General features: G+C 45.2%; 1 protein-coding gene across 1 annotated transcript; it reads left to right on the top strand.

Moving 5' to 3' along the window:
- The first annotated feature begins 4,208 nt into the window (after positions 1–4,208).
- Positions 4,209–6,845, top strand: ppiaa (peptidylprolyl isomerase Aa (cyclophilin A)). The gene is made up of 4 exons (XM_079222088.1): positions 4,209–4,366; positions 5,568–5,687; positions 6,129–6,301; positions 6,447–6,845. Exons 1-4 carry the CDS (start codon positions 4,298–4,300, stop codon positions 6,577–6,579), a joined length of 495 nt encoding a protein of 164 aa, XP_079078214.1. The 5' UTR covers positions 4,209–4,297; the 3' UTR covers positions 6,580–6,845.
- Positions 6,846–15,333: the final 8,488 nt, after the last annotated feature.

Here is a 15,333-nt window from a genome sequence, read left to right as displayed (position 1 = left end):
GTCTACGTTCGTCCTCGTCTACGTTCGTCCTCGTCTATGTTCGTCTACGTTCGTCTACGTTCGTCTACGTTCGTCCTCGTCTACGTTCGTCTACGTTCGTCTACGTTCGTCCTCGTCTACGTTCGTCTACGTTCGTCCTCGTCTACGTTCGTCTACGTTCGTCCTCGTCTACGTTCGTCTACGTTCGTCTACGTTCGTCCTCGTCTACGTTCGTCCTCGTCTACGTTCGTCCTCGTCTATGTTCGTCTACGTTCGTCTATGTTCGTCTACGTTCGTCCTCGTCTACGTTCGTCCTCGTCTACGTTCGTCTACGTTCGTCTACGTTCGTCCTCGTCTACGTTCGTCCTCGTCTATGTTCGTCTACGTTCGTCTACGTTCGTCTACGTTCGTCCTCGTCTACGTTCGTCCTCGTCTACGTTCGTCTACGTTCGTCCTCGTCTACGTTCGTCTACGTTCGTCCTCGTCTACGTTCGTCTACGTTCGTCCTCGTCTACGTTCGTCCTCGTCTACGTTCGTCCTCGTCTATGTTCGTCTACGTTCGTCTACGTTCGTCCTCGTCTACGTTCGTCTACGTTCGTCCTCGTCTACGTTCGTCTACGTTCGTCCTCGTCTACGTTCGTCCTCGTCTACGTTCGTCTACGTTCGTCCTCGTCTACGTTCGTCTACGTTCGTCCTCGTCTACGTTCGTCTACGTTCGTCCTCGTCTACGTTCGTCTACGTTCGTCCTTGTCTACGTTCGTCTACGTTCGTCTACGTTCGTCCTCGTCTACGTTCGTCCTCGTCTATGTTCGTCTACGTTCGTCTACGTTCGTCCTCGTCTACGTTCGTCCTCGTCTTCGTTCGTCTACGTTCGTCTACGTTCGTCCTCGTCTACGTTCGTCCTCGTCTACGTTCGTCTACGTTCGTCTACGTTCGTCCTCGTCTACGTTCGTCTACGTTCGTCTACGTTCGTCCTCGTCTACGTTCGTCCTCGTCTACGTTCGTCCTCGTCTACGTTCGTCTACGTTCGTCTACGTTCGTCCTCTTCTACGTTCGTCTACGTTTGTCCTCGTCTACGTTCGTCCTCGTCTACGTTCGTCCTCGTCTACGTTCGTCCTCGTCTACGTTCGTCCTCGTCTACGTTCGTCTACGTTCGTCTACGTTCGTCCTCTTCTACGTTCGTCTACGTTCGTCCTCGTCTACGTTCGTCTTCGTTCGTCTACGTTCGTCTACGTTCGTCCTCGTCTACGTTCGTCTTCGTTCGTCTACGTTCGTCTACGTTCGTCCTCGTCTACGTTCGTCCTCGTCTACGTTCGTCTACGTTCGTCCACGTTCGTCCTCGTCTACGTTCGTCTACGTTCGTCCTCTTCTACGTTCGTCTACGTTTGTCCTCGTCTACGTTCGTCCTCGTCTACGTTCGTCCTCGTCTACGTTCGTCCTCGTCTACGTTCGTCTACGTTCGTCTACGTTCGTCCTCGTCTACGTTCGTCCTCGTCTACGTTCGTCTACGTTCGTCTACGTTCGTCCTCTTCTACGTTCGTCTACGTTCGTCCTCGTCTACGTTTGTCCTCGTCTACGTTCGTCCTCGTCTACGTTCGTCCTCGTCTACGTTCGTCCTCGTCTACGTTCGTCTACGTTCGTCTACGTTCGTCCTCGTCTACGTTCGTCCTCGTCTACGTTCGTCTACGTTCGTCTACGTTCGTCCTCTTCTACGTTCGTCTACGTTCGTCCTCGTCTACGTTCGTCTTCGTTCGTCTACGTTCGTCTACGTTCGTCCTCGTCTACGTTCGTCCTCGTCTACGTTCGTCTACGTTCGTCCTCGTCTACGTTCGTCCACGTTCGTCCTCGTCTACGTTCGTCTACGTTCGTCCTCGTCTACGTTCGTCCTCGTCTACGTTCGGCCTTGTTTACGTTCGTCTACGTTCGTCTACGTTCGTCCTCGTCTACGTTCGTCTACGTTCGGCCTCGTTTACGTTCGTCTACGTTCGTCTACGTTCGTCCTCGTCTACGTTCGTCTACGTTCGGCCTCGTCTACGTTCGGCCTCGTCTACGTTCGGCAGCGACCGGGAGGACGCTGGAATTTGTAGTTTAAAGTGTGAGTGAGGTTTTTAAATGTGAAGCTTTAAAGAGAAACGTGGTTCACAAACAGGAAGTTCCCCGTTCACACTCAGCCGCCGCGCCTCTAACGTTATTATTATTATTATTATTATTGTTGTTGTTGTTTTACAGGAGTTCAAGTTAGATTTTAAACACTTTTATTCTCTCACACGTGAGGTTATGTGTCATAATGTTTGATATCTTCACTGTTCCATGTAAACGGTGGGTCACCTGGTTTCCTGTCAAATAAAATGTTTCCCTCTCACGTTGTCTCTCCGCTGCAGAGACAGGAGGACCAATCACAGGCCATGCCCTCCTGTCTCTCTGACCAATCACAGGCCATGCCCTCCTGTCTCTCTGACCAATCACAGGCCACGCCCTCCTGTCTCTCTGACCAATCACAGGCCACGCCCTCCTGTCTCTCTGACCAATCACAGGCCACGCCCTCCTGTCTCTCTGACCAATCACAGGCCACGTCCTCCTGTCTCTCTGACCAATCACAGGCCACGTCCTCCTGTCTCTCTGACCAATCACAGGCCACGTCCTCCTGTCTCTCTGACCAATCACAGGCCACGTCCTCCTGTCTCTCTGACCAATCACAGGCCACGTCCTCTCCACTGATGTTTGTGACGTTTAGTCCCAGTTCTTCTTCTTCTGTGTAAAAAGGGTTCAGAGATCAGATGGAAACAGAGACGAGTGTCGTCTTCTTCTTCTACTCTTTCTACTATTATTTCTACTACTTCTTCTACTACTGTTTCTTCTACTACTTCTTCTTTTTCTTCTTCGACTAGTTCTTCTACTTCTTCTTCTTCTTCGACTAGTTCTTCTACTTCTACTACTTCTTCTTCTTCTACTAGTTCTTATTCTACTACTACTTTTATTTCTACTACTACTTCTTCTTCTACTAGTTCTCTGGAGACATGAAACCTAAAAGTGAACTCTTCTCTTGTGATCTTCTGCTTCCTAATAATAAATAATGTGAGCCGCATAAAGAGTGAAGGTCTGTTGGTCATCAGGTTCAGGGTCCCGATCAGGTCTGATCAATACTGCTGGCGGTTCTGTAGCGTGATCAATAAGCAGGTTTCTCTGGACGATCCAGAATCTGTTCTTTCCTCCGTCAGTTTATTATCAATAAACATTATTTTATATGAATAGAATTGAGGCGGCTGAGTGTAAATGACTTAAATCTGTGTTTTCATCAGATAAGAGCTTCATCACACACACACACACACACACACACACACACACACACACACACACACACACACACACACACACACACACACACACACACACACACACACACACACACACACACACACACACACTGGACCACCGGTGTCTCGTGCTCAGTGAGCCCAGTGGCTTCTGGGGAAATCAATCTGTACATGGTCACACTGTTTGATTCGGTTACGATGAAGATGATGAAAGCCTTTGTAATTTAATAAACACACTGGAAAGACACACAGTTCATGATGTCACTATGTTCAATCAGTAGATATCCGTTATTGATCCCGTGTGTGTGTGTGTGTGTGTGTGTGTGTGTGTGTGTGTGTGTGTGTGTGTGTGTGTGTGTGTGTGTGTGTGTGTGTGTGTGTGTGTGTGTGTGTGTGTGTGTGTGTGTGTGTGTGTGTGTGTGTGTGTGTGTGTGTGTGTGTGTGTGTGTGTGAGAGAACTAAACTTGTATTGAACCGGACGGACCGCGCCCTTGCCGCGTGATCGCGCACCCACATTCTCCGCCTGACAGCGGGAACGCGCGACGACTGCGGGACTTGACTTTAGCCCTCCGCGTGCGCTACACGTATTGGATAGCCGAGTTGTCACAATGATGCAGGGGGGCGCGCGCTGTTCAGGATGTTGTAACCGGGACAGAGAAAAGAGGGCGGTGTTACAGCGAGAATGCCCTAAAAATACCAGACCCCCGCCCGTAGCGGGCCACACAGCTGAATTAATCAAACTCACCCTCTAATAGGTCCGTTCAGCTACAGCCCAGACAAAAGGGGCGGGTTCATCCGTTCTGGCCGCTGATTTGCTTAAACGGGTGTCAATCACATATTTCGGGGCTACCAATTGGCTCGCTTTGATTTCAAACCGCCCATCGGCGTGTTATATAAAATTAAACCACACTGCACCTTCTTTTCTCGGATCCTTCTGGCCAGCCGCGTCTCAGCTCCAGAAAAAAAAACCGTTTAGTCCACTCGCTCCGGTTCAGTCAGCTAAAATGTCCAGACCACGAGTCTTCTTCGACGTCACCTCCAACGGCAACCCGATTGGCCGGGTGGTAATGGAGGTAACCGTCTCTCCGCCGTGCAGCTGGTGCAGCAGCCCGTTATCTGCTGCTCCGGCTCCGCTAACCGTCTTTGTTTTTATGGCCATGAAGCCCCTGTGTGCTGCGGGCGGTTGAACCCGTGTGTTCCCTCTCCGCTAACGGTTCAGAACGCACGAGCGGACCCGGAGCCGAGCTGTCACGGGCGCATCTGCCTTGACTGGACCATGTGTGTGTGCGTGTGTGGCTCGAGCTAAAGCCACTACGTAACGGATCCTCACGTCACCGCTTTATTGTCATATTTAACATGGCGGTTATGTGCACGATAAAGATACTATATCTGTATAATCTGACCGGTATTGTAACGCTAGACCACCGGCTCGTGCACGCCCTCATAACGGGCTGACTAACGATAGCGTCACGCTGAGGCCGCTGGAGGCCCGCGGACCATGTTTGAGCCGCAGGCTGAGCTAAAGCTAACGGACCGTTCAGTCGACTCTTTGTTGCGTTTCGCGGCCTTTTCACAAGCCCGGGAAAACCTACTTAAATCCACGGGCGTCTTTTATGTTGTAAGGTCTCGATGAATGTCTGTGTGAATTATAATAATTATACTTTTTGTATTGTGTTTTATTTATTCTGGTTTCATTCTGATTTCAAAATGTGAAAGTTTACTGTCTGCCGCAGAAGCGAACTGCGCCGCTTCCTGCCTGCGCACGCAGTTCTGGAAAGTTCCACGAGAGGGGAGGGGCTCTCCGCATGATGGGGGGGGGGCTGTAAGGAAGATGGCCGACATCCCGTGACCTTTTTTTTTAACCGTAATCTTGTTCCACAATGAAGAAGCGGACCGTTGCGTAACGGGCTGCTGTTTGGTTTTACAGTGACGTCATTGTCACGTGGGTCCTTTATATACTGTTAAATGAAGCTGAACGCAACGCTGCCATTTTGTGCCCGTTGCAGCCGAGCCCCATAATGCGCGTTCCCGACGGACCCGTGAACTCTCACTTCTCCAGCTTCCCTGCTGCTAGCTAGTCTACATTCAGCTGGTGTAGAATGTAGTCTGAGGCTCCTGCATTATGGAGCTCTGGTGTCTGTTGCTGCTCTGGCATCAGTCTCCCCGCTGACCTGTGTGCAGCGAGACCAGTTTAGCTGGTTTCAGATCAGTCTTGGTGACAGTCAGCGGGTCACTGATCTCACGACCTTTGACCCTCTTTTCCGTCCTCTGCAGCTCCGCGACGACGTGGTGCCAAAGACCGCCGAGAACTTCCGGGCCCTGTGCACCCACGACAAGGGCTTCGGCTACAAGGGCTCCAGCTTCCACCGCATCATCCCCAAGTTCATGTGCCAGGTGAGGCGGCCATGACCCATGAAGATTAAAATGGTTATTTCCAGGCCTGGAAAAATCCAAAAGTGTTGTAAAAGTCATGTAGATGTGTTATATTCATGTGTTCATGACGTTCATTTACGCTGAGTTTGAAATAATTAATAGGCTTTTAAAAGAGACTCAAAATATCAGCAGGCATACATACAGGCTTCTATATAGATGTTTATTCTTTTAATCAAACTATTGTCTCATTCATTTGAGTCATTTAAGGTTTACTGTATGCTTTGTATTCTCATTGTTAGTTTAAATACTACATTTACTCACTTTTTACTGTTTACACCCAGATTTCACTAAATGTTTGTCATGACCATGTTTTTTAAAGTCATGAACATGCATTAGCGCATAACGTTAATATTTGTCTTTCTGTAGAACACTACTTGAGTACGTGTGTGTGTGTGTGTGCAGGGCGGTGACTTCACCAACCACAACGGAACCGGCGGGAAGTCCATCTACGGCAACAAGTTCGCCGACGAGAACTTCACCCTGAAGCACACCGTGCCCGGCACCCTGTCCATGGCCAACGCCGGGCCCAACACCAACGGGTCCCAGTTCTTCATCTGCACAGAAAAAACCCCCTGGTGAGCCATCTCATGTGGGATGTTAGCATAGCTTAGCAGAGAGACTGGCAGCAGGTGGGGACAGCTAGCATTAATGTTTTAACGTCTCTGTCCTCTACACAGAAGTAGCACGTTAGCTTAGCATGATGATGTGTCTGTGTCGCAGGCTGGATGGGAAGCACGTGGTGTTCGGCACCGTGGTGGAGGGCCTGGAGGTGGTGAAGAAGATAGAGGCCACCGGCAGCCAGAGCGGCAAAACCTCGTCCAAGATCGCCATCGCCGACTGCGGTCAGCTCTGAGCGCCGGCGCTTCAGCCCTGTAGCCACGCCCCCGTAGGCTCCGCCCCCTCTGCCGTTCAACATTCCTTATAGATGGCGTTTCAAACCCCCACCTGCCTTTTTTATTTTGTTCCGTTCTTATTGAAATAATGTTGCTGCATTCGTGACTTTTCCTTTCAGAAGTTTCTTTTGCATTAGCAGGTTCTTTTCACAATGTCCCAACGTTTTTTTATTTTAAGTCAAATAATGAAGAATAAGAAAATAAAACAGAAAAGTTGCCTTGACAATTGAAACATTTGTTGTTGTTTTTATTTCAAACTTGTGCTGTTATGCAACCTTTAATGCAGGACAATAGATGTCATGTGACCAGAAGTGTAACTTAAGTTCCAACACATTCCGTGCATGATCAAGTTATTTCATGAGCGGCTCGTCCAGCAGAGGGCGCTCTTCAGCTGCTCAACAGCTTGACTTGTATTTAGTGTTTAAGATTAATATTTCTGATATTCAGATGTGAGTTTTTCTGCAGTAAAACTCTAAGAATGAATAAGTTTTTATCAGGACAAGAAGTTGATGGGACCTTTAATTGTGAACGAGCTGTCAATCATTCTGGACCCGCCCACAAACACACCTGAGGTTTAAAGCATAGGTATTCTATTAACGTTCAGCGAGGTCCGGTATGAAGAAGCTTCAACATCTGGAGTCGAATGAAGAAAAGTATTGATCAATCTACAACGTTCTAATTTAACTGAATTCTAAATAATACATAATCTAATAATGTTCTTGTTTAAAGTGCTACACGGGCTGCGTTCAAGAATAAAATACATAACAAGGCTTTTGAAAAACCAACTGAACAGACTTGTTTCCCTGCAGCTTTAGATTCACCTCATTCAGGTGTGAAGTGATGTCATCACTGAAGCCACGTCTTCATGTGTAGTTAATCTGCTCCTGCGTGGTTTAGTCTTCGTGTCGGATGACGGTTCGTTTGCTCAACAGATTTGTGCTTCGTCTCGTTCTTCGTCGTCACGGCCTCTGAACACGTTGGTTTGAAACGTGAGGAGAATGAACAAGAGTCTGTCCTTTCTTGATTAAATCACTGGAGCTTATCGGAATACATTGAGTAGCATCACGTGGAGAGATTTACCACAAAGCGCCTCCTGGACCAGAGGCCAGAGAAGCGTAGTGACCCGTGTTTTAAAGCATGGACGTCTGCTGGAAAGATATTAAATACAAGCTGCTTAGCTTAGCTTAGCATAAAGACTGGGAACAGAAGGAAACAGCTAGCCTGCTAGCAGCTCCTCTAGCTAACATGCTATTGTCTTTGTTTAAAAGACGGAGACAATATAATATAAACTTAGCTGTCCCCACCTGCTGCCAGTCTTTATGCTAAGCTAGGCTAACATGCTATTGTCTATGTGTAGAAGACAGCGAGACGTTAACACATTAATGCTAGCTGTCCCCACCTACTGCCAGTCTTTATGCTAAGCTATGCTAACATGCTATTGTCTATGTGTAGAAGACAGCGAGACGTTAACACATTAATGCTAGCTGTCCCCACCTGCTGCCAGTCTTTATGCTAAGCTAGGCTAACATGCTATTGTCTTTGTTTAAAAGACGGAGACAATATAATATAAACTTAGCTGTCCCCACCTACTGCCAGTCTTTATGCTAAGCTATGCTAACATGCTATTGTCTATGTGTAGAAGACAGCGAGACGTTAACACATTAATGCTAGCTGTCCCCACCTGCTGCCAGTCTTTATGCTAAGCTAGGCTAACATGCTATTGTCTTTGTTTAAAAGACGGAGACAATATAATATAAACTTAGCTGTCCCCACCTACTGCCAGTCTTTATGCTAAGCTATGCTAACATGCTATTGTCTGTGTAAAAGACAGCAAGATGTTAACACATTAATGCTAGCTGTCCCCACCTGCTGTATAAGTAATATAATATTAATAATAGTAATACTATAAAGCTTGCACATTTCCGTTCTCCCTTTACAAACATTTGAACAGAATAACACTCATACTACGTCTTTAATAATCTATCATCTTTTATTAATAATAACTACAATAATAATAATAATAATAATAATGTTGGACATATTTATAACTCTTTCCCGCTGCAGGTGTTCAAAGTTCATCTCTCACCAATTCATGTTTATTTAAATAAAAACGAGTTCACAAAGAGCGCGTCAGCAGCTCCTCTCCGCCGTCCGCCTCTTCTTCCCAGAATGCCTTGTGTTCCTCTGGCCCCGCCCCACTTTGGGCTGACACGCCCCCTGTCCCTTGGCTTTCCCTGGCCCCGCCCCCCCGGCGGCGGCGCAGGACAGCCCCGCTGCGCAGTCACAGCGGCCGAGCTTCCTGCGCAGCTTCCCGGACCCCCGCAGCAGGCAGGCCTCTCCCTGCTCCGGGATCCGCTGGCAGCGCCTTCCGGTCAGGTACCGGACGCAGCACAGACCGGAAGCACAGTCCCCGCTGCGCACGCAGCTGGACATCTCTGGAGCTGCGCGGGAAACACGGGAAAACACGGGTTACACCTGAACGCACCACCGTGTAGCAGGAAAGTACTGATACACACGGAAATACTACAGTACAAGTACAGGACCTGCGTCCAGTAAGAAGTACAATATGTACCTCTGAGATGTAGTACAGTAAAAAGTACTATATTGTGTACTTCTAAAGCCCACAGCAGTGCTCTCTGGGATTCGTAGTTGTCTTCCAATCACTCACCTTTGGTCCTGTTGAAGGTGTCCACCTGTCTGTCCACCTGTCTGTCCACCTGTCTGTCCACCTGTCTGTCCACCTGTCTGTCCACCTGTCTGTCCTGTGAGGACGGCCTCCTCTGAGCTCGGTTGCTGCAGCCTCCCACCTGATGGATGAAGACATGGAGACATGAAGACATGAAGTATGAAGTACATGAAGTACTCTCACACCACGCAGTAGTAGTATAAAGTACATGAAGTACTCTCACACCACGCAGTAGTAGTATAAAGGTACTACATGAAGTACTCTCACACCACGCAGTAGAAGTATAAAGGTACTACATGAAGTACTCTCACACCACGCAGTAGAAGTATAAAGGTACTACATGAAGTACTCTCACACCACGCAGTAGTAGTATAAAGGTACTACATGAAGTACTCTCACCCCACGCAGTAATAGTATAAAGTACATGAAGTACTCTCACCCCACGCAGTAGTAGTATAAAGTACATGAAGTACTCTTACCGGCCGCTCGGCGCTCTGCTGCGTCGCCTCTTTGGAGGACCGGATGGTGTTGTGGTCCAGACCCAGACCACAGACCAGAGACACACACAGAACGCTGCTCCACACCCACATGCTGGATCAGTCAATGTATCGATCAGTGGATGTCTGGATCGGTCGTCTCTCAGCTGCTGATCACTGGATGCTCCTCTCTGGTTATTGATCTGAGTCTGAATGGTTTGAGGTCCTGAATGAGTCCTCGGAGCGGCTCCTTTCTGGTCTCAGGCGGTTCTGACCCTCTCGGCTGCGTCTGGTTCCTCCCTCAGGTGCGTTTGTTTTATATATCCTCCCCTCCTCTATGATCCGTCGCGTCCCTCAGATGTTTTGAAGGTGCGTTTGAAGCTCGACCGCATCAGTCGGCGGAGACTTCCTTCCTGGAAGCCCTGCAGGCGGCCTCAGGTGAGGGCGGGCCGTTTGATACGTGACACCGCAGAGACCACAGAGAGATGAAAACACACCTGGAGACACCAGGCAGGTAGAGTGTGTGTGTGGTTTGACTTAATGTCGGGATAAAGACTCATTAGAGCGGGCGGATGTGTGAGTGTTTACAGGTGATTACAGCTGATTAACAGTCTCAGAGGCATTCAGTCTCTGAACACACAAACCCAGTCCAGGTGAGTTTGTGTGACGGACAGGTGAGTTTGTGTGGCGGATAGGTGTGAGTTTGTGTGACGGACAGGTGTGAGTTTGTGTGACGGACAGGTGTGAGTTTCAAGACCACAAATTTAGCTCTTTTGCTCTATACTCCGTAGACACAGCAACAATTAGGGGTTAAGCTCAAGGACACATCAACATGGACTAGTGGAGCCAGGGGCTCGAACCACCGATCCTCTGATTGAAAGACGGTCATGCTAACCACTGAGCTACAGTCGCCCCCACACCACAAGATCACAAGAAAACAAGACCACAATACAACAATTGATTTTTTACCATCAACCTCGACCAACTGTCTTCAATGGTTTCTACTTCTAAATCGTCTACCTGTCTCCTGGACCCTGTTCCGACTAAGCTGTTTAAGGAAGTTTTACCTTTAGTTAGTGCCTCTCTACTAGATATTATCAATGGGTCTTTACTAACTGGTACCACAGTCTTTAAAGTAGCTGTAATTAAACCTCTTCTTAAGAAGCCCCTCTGGATCCAGAGGTGTTGGCTAACTACAGACCTATCTCTAACCTTCCCTTCCTCTCTAAGATACTGGAGAAGGTAGTCGCAAACCAGTTGTGTGACTTTTACATAACAATAGTTTATTTGAGGAGTTTCAGTCAGGATTTAGAAAGCATCATAGCACAGAGACACTGGTGACAATTACTAATGACCTTCTAGTTGCATCAGATAAAGGACTTGTCTCTGTTCTGGTCTTATTAGACCTTAGTGCTGATAAAGGACTTGTCTCTGTTCTGGTCTTGTTAGACCTTAGTGCTGATAAAGGACTTGTCTCTGTTCTGGTCTTGTTAGACCTTAGTGCTGATAAAGGACTTGTCTCTGTTCTGGTCTTGTTAGACCTTAGTGCTGATAAAGGACTTGTCTCTGTACTGGTCTTGTTAGACCTTAGTGCAGCGTTTGACACCATTGACCATGACATCTTATTACAGAGACTAGACCAGTCGATTGGTATTAAAGGTACAGCACTAAGCTGGTTTAAGTCGTATTCATCAGATGATCTCAGTTTGTATTTATAAACGATGAGGCCTCGATGACCACCGGTGTTCATCATGGAGTTCCACAAGGTTCTGTGCTTGGACCAATTTTATTCACCTTATATATGCTTCCTTTAGGCAATATGATCAGAAAACACTCCATAAACTTTCACCGTTATGCCGATGATGCTCAACTATATCTGTGGATCAAGCCAGATGAAACCCACCAGGTCGCCAAACTTCAAGCGTGTCTTAAAGACATCAAAACCTGGATGACCTGCAACTTCCTGCTGCTGAACTCGGACAAGAGTTATTTTACTCGGCCCAGAACACCTCAGAAATCAAGTATCTGATGATATGGTTTCTCTGGATGGCATCACTCTGGTATCTACCACCACCGTAAGGAATCTCTGAGTTATTTTTGGCCAGGACCTGTCCTTTGGCTCTCACCTGAAACAGATCTCAAGGACCGCCTTTTTTCACCGACGGAACATCTCAAAGATCCGGCACATCCTGTCTCAAAGCCATGCAGACACAACAAGACAACAAGACCACAATACAACAAGACAACAGGACCACAATACAACAATACAACAGGACCACAATACAACAATAAAACAAGACAACAAGACCACAATACAACAAGACCACAATACAACAAGACAACAATACAACAAGACAACAATACAACAGGACCACAATACAACAATACAACAAGACTACAATACAACAAGACAACAATACAACAGGACCACAATACAACAAGACAACAATACAACAAGACCACAATACAACAAGACAACAGGACCACAATACAACAATAGAACAAGACCACAATACAACAAGACTACAAGACAACGACCACAAGACAACAAGACCACAATACAACAAGACAACAATACAACAAGACCACAATACAACAAGACAACAATACAACAAGACCACAATACAACAATACAACAAGACAACAAGACCACAATACAACAAGACAACAAGACAACAAGACCACAATACAACAAGACAACAAGACCACAATACAACAAGACAACACTACAACAGGACCACAATACAACAAGACCACAATACAACAAGACAACAACACAACAGGACCACAATACAACAATACAACAAGACCACAACACAACAAGACCACAATACAACAAGACAACAAGACCACAAGACAACAAGACAACAATGCAACAAGACCACAATACAACAAGACAACAATACAACAAGACCACAATACAACAAGACAACAATACAACAAGACCACAATACAACAAGACAACAATACAACAAGACCACAATACAACAAGACAAAAATACAACAAGACCACAATACAACAAGACAACAAGACCAATATACAACAATACCACAATACAACAATACAACAAGACCACAATACAACAAGACCACCATACAACAAGACAACAATCCAACATGACAACAATACAACAAGACAACAATGCAACAAGACATATAGACCACAATACAACAATACAACAAGACCACAATACAACAAGACAACAATACAACAAGACCACAATACAACAAGACCACAATACAACAAGACCACAATACAACAAGACAACAAGACCACAATACAACAATACAACAAGACCACAATACAAGACCACAATACAACAAGACAACAAGACCACAATACACCAAGACTACAATACAACAAGACCACAATACAACAAGACCACAATACAACAAGACAACAAGACCACAATACACCAAGACTACAATACAACAAAACAACAATACAACAAGACCACAATACAACAATACAAGAAGACCACAATACAACAAGACAACAATACAACAAGACCACAATACAACAAGACCACAATACAACAAGACCACAATACAACAAGACAACAAGACCACAATACAACAAGACAACAAGACCACAATACAACAAGACAACAAGACTACAATACAACAAGACAACAATACAACAAGACCACAATACAACAAGACAACAATACAACAAGACAATAATATAACAAGACCACAATACAACAAGACCACAATACAACAAGACCTCAATACAACAAGACAACAAGACCACAATACAACAATACAACAAGACCACAATACAACAAGACCACAATACAACAAGACAACAAGACAACAAGACCACAATACAACAAGACAACAATACAACAGGACCACAATACAACAATACAACAAGACCACAATACAACAAGACCACAATACAACAATACAACAAGACCACAATACAACAAGACAACAAGACCACAATACAACAAGACAACAATACAACAAGACAACAATACAACAAGACCACAATACAACAATACAACAATACAACAAGACCACAATACAACAAGACCACAATACAACAAGACAACAAGACCACAATACAACAATACAACAATACAACAAGACCACAATACAACAAGACCACAATACAACAAGACAACAATCCAACATGACAACAATACAACAAGACAACAATGCAACAAGACATCAAGACCACAATACAACAATACAACAAGACTACAATACAACAAGACAACAAGACCACAATACAATAAGACCACAATACACCAAGACCACAATACAACAAGACAACAATACAACAAGACAACAATTCAACAAGGCAACAATGCAACAAGACAACAATACAACAAGACCACAATACAATAAGACAACAAGACCACAATACAACAATACAACAAGACCACAATGCAACAAGACCACAATACAACAAGACAACAATACAACAATACAACAAGACAACAAGATCACAATACAACAAGACCACAATACAACAAGACAACAATACAACAGGACCACAAGACAACAAGACCAGAATGCAACAAGACAACAAGACAACAATACAACAAGACAACAATACAACAAGACCACAAGACAACAAGACCACAATACACCAAGACTACAATACAACAAGACCACAATACAACAATACAACAAGACCACAATACAACAAGACAACAATACAACAAGACCACAATTCAACAAGACCACAATACAACAATACAACAAGACCACAATACAACAAGACAACAAGACCACAATACAACAATACAACAAGACCACAATACAAGACCACAATACAACAAGACAACAAGACCACAATACACCAAGACTACAATACAACAAGACCACAATACAACAAGACCACAATACAACAAGACAACAAGACCACAATACACCAAGACTACAATACAACAAGACAACAATACAACAAGACCACAATACAACAATACAAGAAGACCACAATACAACAAGACCACAATACAACAAGACCACAATACAACAAGACCACAATACAACAATACAACAAGACCACAATACAACACGACAACAATACAACAAGACAACAATACAACAAGACCACAATACAACAATACAACAAGACCACAATACAACAAGACAACAATACAACAAGACAACAATGCAACAAGACAACAAGACCACAATACAACAAGACCACAATACAACAAGACAACAATACAACAAGACCACAATGCAACAATACAACAAGACCACAATACAACACGACAACAATACAACAAGACAACAATACAACAAGACCACAATACAACAATACAACAAGACCACAATACAACAATACAACAAGACCACAATACAACAAGACCACAATACAACAATACAACAAGACCACAATACAACAATACAACAAGACCACAATACAACAATACAACAAGACCACAATACAACAATACAACAAGACCACAATACAACAATACAACAAGACCACAGTGCAACAAGACCACAATACAACAATACAACAAGACCACAATGCAACAAGACAACAAGACCACAATGCAACAATACAACAAGACAACTATACAACA

The sequence above is a fragment of the Taurulus bubalis genome, assembly GCF_910589615.1.
Source record: "Taurulus bubalis genome assembly, chromosome: 8".
In the NCBI taxonomy this organism is placed as follows: Eukaryota; Metazoa; Chordata; class Actinopteri; order Perciformes; family Cottidae; genus Taurulus; species Taurulus bubalis.
The sequence above is the reverse complement of the archived record's forward strand: the minus strand, read 5'-3'. Positions and strand labels throughout refer to the sequence as shown.

Excerpts from the sequence above, each read along its gene's own strand:
- ppiaa (XM_079222088.1), top strand. The coding sequence starts at position 4,298 with ATGTCCAGACCACGAGTCTTCTTCGACGTCACCTCCAACGGCAACCCG. Across the intron at positions 4,367-5,567 it reads TTGGCCGGGTGGTAATGGAG|CTCCGCGACGACGTGGTGCC; the intron begins GTAACCGTCTCT and ends CGTCCTCTGCAG. Across the intron at positions 5,688-6,128 it reads TCCCCAAGTTCATGTGCCAG|GGCGGTGACTTCACCAACCA; the intron begins GTGAGGCGGCCA and ends GTGTGTGTGCAG.